Genomic DNA, 7,970 nt, shown 5'->3' on the forward strand with positions numbered 1-7,970 from the left:
CGATATTTACCATTGACAACTTTAAAAATGTATAAATCCACCATTTACACCTCTCAAATGATATAAACTCAAAATGTAACAGGTTTACATCAAGTTATTTGCATGTTTTGACCATTTTGAATTAGTTTTTAAAATGAGGCAACAAACTTTTGATTTTTCAAAATTTACCAACTTTTGGAAAACAATTATTTTTGATATGCAATAAAATTAATTATTATTTTTTAAATATAAATAATAATTACGGATTACAGGGAACTCATCTGCAAAAAGAAAAATTTGAAAAAATATTTTTTTCTATCATTTTTTTTTACTTGATTTCTCAAACATGCATTAGGCAACAAACTATTGACACCCACTGTATATTCACTGAGCAAAAAACTGGAATGCAAATAACTTTTTTTCCTCGGAACTTTAATACTTTTTAGGTGTAAAAATATATCAACATTTTTTAATGTTAATTTTACACCTCTTTAAGGGTAAAACTAACATGAAAAAGGGTAGCTCTAACCCCTAATACACATAAAAAGCATAATATTTACACCGATTTCGGATCAATGATGCAGGGTAAAATAAACATTTCCAGAATGTTATTTTAACTTTTTCGGATTTCTCTCAGTGTAGCCATAATGTGTGCGAAGCCTTAAGCCCGGAAAGTCCCTCTCGAAGCCTTAAACTTCCCCTTAAACCTTAGAAAAAAAAACTTTCCATCTTTGTTAAAGCATTTGCACTAGATTTTTTTGCATTCGGTGAATGTGCATTAAATTACATGAACTCATAGGGGTGAAAGTGATGGAAAGTTGGGGTATTTGTAAATAAGGGTATGCTATGTGGTAACTGGAGGGCGTTAAAATATCATTTGTACGTGTTCAACGCAAAAAGCAGAATCACTGTGCTGTAGAGGCAATAAACAAAAATATTTTTCAATATTATTGCTCTCTCTTTGCTGTTTTACTACCCCATTGATGACCTTTTTCTGGCTATCAAACCTATTGAGTTCATATGTAGATGTACGGGTTGTAGCAACATTTTAAAGGACTCTCTCCTCTATTGCCAGATTTATTTCCATAATTCAGCACTTTTTGCATTTGGATGAAAAAGAGGGATAAAGGGCACAAGTTGGGATGTATTGATTGGAAATTTTGGTTAAAATTCATATTTATATGACATTTTGTGGCCCCATGTGCGTTTCAATTCAACACATTTATGGCTTTTTCAAAGTGTATCACACTTTTCACGTATTCCAAAATCCTAACAAGTGTTTTCCTCGGTGGAATAGTAATCCAATTATTGTGCAAAACATGACAATTATTGAAATTGATTGTATTTTCTCGGAAAATTTTCCACTGATCACCAGGCGTATACCACCCATCTCACAAATTCCAAAAAGCTCGTGCAAATTGCATAAATTCTGGCGCTCAAAGTCCCCTCAGCCGTTGAGATTAATTTGAATTTTTACTCACTGAAATGTTCTCAGTTTTGGATTAGAATATTTTGCTTTAACATTTCGATAATAAAATTGGATTGTATCACCGTTTTTTTTGTCTTGACAGTGACCTCATCTCGATCACATTGTCTTCAAGCAGATTACTGGTACTTTTCATTAACGTCTATTGCGTCATTTATGCTGCTGCGTCGTCTCACTGTGAGATAGTTACTCTATTATTAAGTATTCTTCTAGATTTAGCAGATGGTATGATTAGAATAAGATAAAAAGATGAATTTTATTCACTTGTGTTTGATGATGAAAAATTCTGTGAGACAGTGACTCAATGAAAATACTTCACTTTAAGAAGCTTCTTGGAATGTATAGGACAAAGAAAAATCGTAAGAAATCATCGAGGAAAATGTTAGTAAAGTTATAATAATGTGACATTGAATTTTATATTTGAATGTCATTGCATTTTGGTAGAGCCATTAAGTGTGAGCTGAGAATGAAAGACATAATTTCCATTGTAAAGATTATAAAGAGGCAACAGCAGTAATCAATTAAGATAAATAGGTAGAGTAATTTAAAAGAAAAAGAGATCAAAAGAATGTAAATATTCAAGTTTGTCTCACCTTTTATTCCTTTGAAAAATCTATTATTTTTCTCATAAGATTGCAAAGTGTTATATTTGTATAATCATATCTTATGGTAAGACTTGCTGATGGAGGAAAATATGTATAGAAATAATTCAATGTAAAATGGCTGTCCGTCCTCGAAAGAGCGAATTTTTTTTCCATCGAAAGCAACTTCTTCTAAAGCTAAGAATTTATTCATAAATAAACTAAAAAAGAACATAAACTTTACTCCGTCGAAGGAATTGTCAAATAAATTTAAAAAAAATAGTATAACTTGCAGAAAAAGAAAATTGATTTTATGTCTCTTCAGAGTGTCACAAATATAACCATACAGTAAATCAAAAAAAAAATCATGACGAGAATATAAAATATGCAAAAAAACATGAAAATTAATTAAATTTCAATGTTTATACAATAAAAAAATGTAATGAAGCATGAAAAGGGCAAGGATTAAACAATGGATGAAATTATTCAAATAATTGATATGAAAAATCGAATAAATGCTAAAAGGAATTAATGTATAATATTAACTATTGTATAATAATAAAAAAAAATATGAATGGAAATAAATTTCAAATATAAATACTCAATAAATCAAATTCTTCCTTTTGCAATCCTTCATCCTCCCGTCAAATGTGCTCTTGCTGGTATTCTGTCCATTTTTGAAAAATTCATGAATTATCTCCACATTGCGGAGCTTCTTTTACAAATATTTCTTGCGTGATGAGGCACAGAAATAAAACAGCTGAAAACAAGTTTTACTCTCCTGGATACTAATTCACTTCGCATTGACATTGTTTTTACCCATGCACTTAGCACGAATGGAATGAAGACAGCAAATCACAGGTAATTCTTCGAAATCATTGAACTTGGCCCAGCTAGCATATCAATATTAATAAAAGCATGAGGTCATTTTGGTGGGAACAAAGACAAAACATAAAACGCAATACAATAAATTCAATTGCCACTCATCAAACATCTTGATTTGTCCAAAAAATCAGGCAGACAATCAATAAAAACAATATAGAGCCACATAAAATGCATAAATTATCAATGAGATAATTTATTGTGGCGATTTTGCAATATTTTTACAAACAATTAAAATCATTCACTGGTGATATTCGCGCACGAGTCATGTACTTTCAGCAGGGGGTGATCAATTGGTTGAATTTACAGAGTGCATAACAGAATTGTCGGCTTCACAACGATTCAATAGATACAATACCCATAAACGAGTATATTAGGTGAGATTCTTAACAATCTCACCTACTATAATCCTAACAAAATTTCATGTCCTCCGATCGCGCTCAAACTTGGCCAAAATGTGTTTCGCCACTTCCTGATCACGAATATATGGGGGGCTAAGTTACGTTCCCGGCCGGCCGGCCGGCCGTCCGGCCGCTCTTTGGAGCTTAATAGCTCCTAAACTAAAAAAGATATCGACTTGCGGTTTTCGGCAAAGGTTAAATATCGTATGAAAATTGCAACATGGTGCATTGACCCCCCACCCCCCACCCCTCCTTCCGCCATTTTGAAGACCCCCCTTTTTTTGTTTTCTCAATAGCTCCGGCCCTATGGCATCGAGCGGGCTCAAATTTTAGTATGTTATAGCTGGGCCTTAGAGCTTTCCATCAATACCAAACTTAAGGTCCCCCGACCCCCCTGACCCGAGCTATAAGGGTCCAAAAATATTTTCTTAAAATGGCCATAACTCCGGTTCTAATTGTCAGAATTTAAAAAGTGAGGGCTTTTTGGAAAGCTCTCGTGAAATGCCACTTCCCCTTCTAACATCGCAAGTTCATAAAACCACCGATAGGGGCGCTATTATTAAAAAGAAAATTTTTAAATCTTAAAAGTTAAATAACTCAAAAATTCCTTATGCGATCGGGCTGAAATTTTAGTATGTTGTAGCCGTTGATTATACCTATCAAACAAAAAAAACCTTAAGTCGATCCATAACCCCTGACCCGAGCTATAAGGGGTCAAAGTTCGAACATTGACCGGCCTCTATCTCCGGTTCTAATTAACATAGCGGCCTAAATTTTACCTTTTTGGTTTCGTCTCGATGAGCACTTTCAGATGGAAGTTCAAAAAGTCACCACAGGTGGCGCTGTGATAGCGTCAAAATTCATCGAAATTCAAAGTCACTTTTCTCAAAAACGGCATTGTGCAAGTTAATGAAATTTTAGTATGTTGTAGTCCAGTCTAGGACGTTTCCAAAATGGTGCGTATGTGCGCTGTGGTTTCAATAGAACCGGAGGTATGAGGGGTCAAAGTTCACGAAATTCAAAAAATCATATCTCCGGTTCTATGTGACCGATTTTGATGAATGAGGGCTCAAACGAAAGATCTCACCAAATGCTACAACTTTCTAGAATATTTGAACTTCGTGGGACCAACACCAGGGGCGCCACAGTCGAAAAACCAATTTCAATATCACATAACCTCAATTATCTCGACTGTCGCTGAACCGATTTTGATGATTACTTCGAAATAATTGTAGAGCACATTTGTCTCTACATTTCGTCCATACATCATTTTCCGCTCAGACTACGCTATCACTCCGATTTTGCCGTTTAAGTATGAAAAAATTGATTTTTCCCATAATAACGCTTTGAAATCACTCAGATGCCAATTTGACTGCCTCTACTCCACCAAGACACTTAAAATAGGGGTTTAAATGGAAAGTCCCGCAAAATACAACAATTCTTTGATATAGTTGAAGTTCAACAAATGACTACTTGGGGAACTCTGGATGAAAAAACGAGTTAAGAAACAAAAAACCTCGCTTATCTTGACTTCTGAGTAATCGATGAGATCATGTTCTATGGGAAAATTATAGAGAACATTCTGGTCTACATTTCACCCATATAACACTTTTCTGTCAGTTCATCCAAATCCTTGATATTTTGGTTGAAATACAAAATTTGTATAATTTCACGAATTTGATTCAAGATAACTGAATGGCGTCTCCCAACTTCAGCTCTAAATCGAATTTGCATGCACTCCGAGTTAGCTCACGTTAAGAATCTCACCTACATAAGCCGGTTAGGATTATCTGTCCCTTTAATACTTTACATTGTATTTTCCGCATACGGAAGAACATGGGATTATTGCAAGAATTTTACATGCTCACATTGTAAGGTTGTATATACACGACTAACTGGAAAATCTCTAGGGGAAGTCTTTTAGGTTTCGCACATACTTCACCCTCAAACGCTTCATATTATTTCCGTCTTAGGGAAGTGACTTAGGGGAAACTGGGGCACCACCAAACACGGGGTAGCACCAAACACTAATTTTTATTCCTAATCTACTTGGACTATCTCGACCATTTCTTCAGTGGACAAGCATCCCTATTTTGCCTATAAATTTCTATAAGTCTTGTCCTCTGAAGTCAAATATATGATTAAAAAATCAGAGTGTTTAGTGCTACCCCGTGTTAGAATTATACGAAAAATTGCGTTTTCAATGTAGCTCCAGCTTCACAGCCACCGCCCTCTAAACATTAGGAAATGCCTCACTGGAAAAAGGTTTGTGGAATGATTAAACTTGTAGGGAAAACTGGGGCACCACCAAACACTAATTTTTATTTCTTAACTACTTGGACTATCTCAACCATTTTTTCAGTAGACAAAAGCATCCTTATAGTGCCTATAAATTCCCATAGGTCTTGTCCTTAGAAGCCGAATATCTGATTAAAATATCGCAGTGTTTGATGCTACCCCGTGTTTGGTGGTCCCCAGATCCCCCTAATTGTTAAATTAATTATTGTAGCTTATTAAATTAAAATGCCATAGGTCAAAGTGATTACACGAATATGGAAAAATTATGAAGTGCTTTAGGGGAGACTGGGGCACATGTAACCATTTTCGATAGATGCGAATTTGAGGTGATTTTCCAAGGACACCGTAATTTTTTGGAAAATCTTTCTTAGCTCATGTTTTACCCTTGGATATAGGCAATACATCGAAGGTAATGCGGATGCTGGAAAACAATTGAGTTTTCCATAAAAATAAAATTTGTTTCACTGTGCATTTTTCTCTTTTCACAAAATACCTGGGGTAGAAGTAAACACTTTCTGGGGAGGATGTAAACACCCTTTTTTTCACCCTTGAAATTGACTTTGCACCACTTTCGATTATTTTAATTGCTTAAGAGATATATAAAGACTGTATATTATTCAAAAAATCATGACACTTTTTACAAAGAATAATTAAAATAGCAAAAAAACTAAAAGCATGCATATCAAAGACATTTTTCAATGGAGTTTCCCCATATTTTGACATCATGTGACTTTTTATTGAACACAGCGCCACCAATTTTTTTCGTAATCTATGAATTATAGATATTTCGCATGAAGGTCAATTTCCCGCTCTTTTACCTACTCATTTTGTGAAATTGAAATTGCCTGGTTACATCTACCCCAAATGCTGTTTTCTGACCAATTATTAATTCTTTTAAAGTAATGAGAATCTCAATTTGTCTAGTAAATGCATAAATATAATCCTAAAAGATGTAGGAAAGAACTGGTATTGCCACATTTCGATTATTTTACACAGTTTTTAATTTACAGGTGGAAATCAAAATGACCAAAATAATCGAAATATCAACATTTTCGGGAAAAATGATTTTTATTTTTAAAGTATTAGGATTTTATTGACCAATTCATCTGTGGACATACATCCCCATGGTATCTATGAATGCTTATGGGTTTTATCCTCTGGAGTCTTAAAATTAATGAAAAAAATCACAGTGTTTACAACTACCCCAGTTTACTACTGACCCAGTTCCTCCTAAGCCAGCCCAATTGAAAATATTTGGGGGATTCTTATTTGCCATATTTACGCCGATATTCGCCAATATACTTACGTTTTGGAGTTAAAATCTGCAGTTTTGGATGCATGGAACAAGCCTGAAGATAAGTTCATCGAAAATTTAATCGATAGTATGCCCAATAGCATTCTTGAAATACTTCAGAAAAACGCTGGAATCACTAATCTTAAAAATTTATATAAAAATTATCTCGTCTAATAGTATTACAAAAGGATTTATTGACATTATCGTAGTTATTCGATCAAAAACGTATAAAATTGATATTCCTTCAATTACAATTTAAGAAAGATGTTGCGCAGTCAAAAAATTATCATAAATAGGTTCAAATCAAAGTATTTTGTTTAAAAAAAATTAAATAAAAAAATATATATAGAAGAAAATGTGATTATTGACAAGTGACCTTATGGTTTTGATACACTGGAAAACCATAAAAATCAGCATTTCTTCAATGGAAATATGGGAGAATCGTTGCAATGCCAAAAAATTACAATAATCTATTGTCAATTAATTCAATTCAAAGTATTTTGCAAAAGAAAATTTAAATAAAACGAATACAGGAAAAAATTTTGAGTTCTGCAAAGTGACCTTGTGGTTATGGTACGCACTTTATTTTGGTAAAAAAAGTCAACATGAATATTGGTAAGTAGTGCTGTGTTTACCTGCCAAAGCTTTACGAACACAAATGGATTTTTTTTCTATTTATGTACTAATTTAAGTTCCCGATATATTTATAATAAAGCTTATTCTTGTACTATGTATTATTAATCGAATCGGGACATATTGTTCTTCTATTCATTGTTGGAAGAGTCTACTAGGGTAAAATAGTACAAGTTGGACAATGGTACAAGTTGGACAGGGGTTTTTTTCATGATAAATTTAGTACTTTATTTTTATTTATATATTTTTTATGCTTTAGTTCTATAATTTGATTCCTTGTGCTTAAAAACAAATTTTGTACTGTATTTATCAAGAAAAAACCCATGTCCAACTTTTACCGGCGAATTGTGCAACTTGTAACACTATGTCCAACTTATATAAACTATGTGCAAAACTATGTACCCTAAATCCATTGT

At 33.5% G+C, this 7,970-nt stretch overlaps 1 protein-coding gene across 2 annotated transcripts in view; it reads left to right on the forward strand.

Annotated features, from left to right (window-relative positions):
• Positions 1-2,654, forward strand: part of LOC129798174 (uncharacterized) — a 237,517-nt gene extending 234,863 nt beyond the window's left edge. For both annotated transcript variants that reach the window (XM_055841183.1, XM_055841182.1), the window contains exon 7: positions 1,551-2,654. In XM_055841183.1, coding sequence (XP_055697158.1) covers positions 1,551-1,651 — 101 coding nt within the window. In that variant the 3' untranslated portion in view covers positions 1,652-2,654. The remainder of the gene's footprint in view (positions 1-1,550) is intronic.
• The last annotated feature ends 5,316 nt before the right edge of the window (positions 2,655-7,970 follow it).

Source organism: Phlebotomus papatasi, chromosome 1 (genome assembly GCF_024763615.1).
Source record: "Phlebotomus papatasi isolate M1 chromosome 1, Ppap_2.1, whole genome shotgun sequence".
NCBI classification, from domain to species: Eukaryota; Metazoa; Arthropoda; class Insecta; order Diptera; family Psychodidae; genus Phlebotomus; species Phlebotomus papatasi.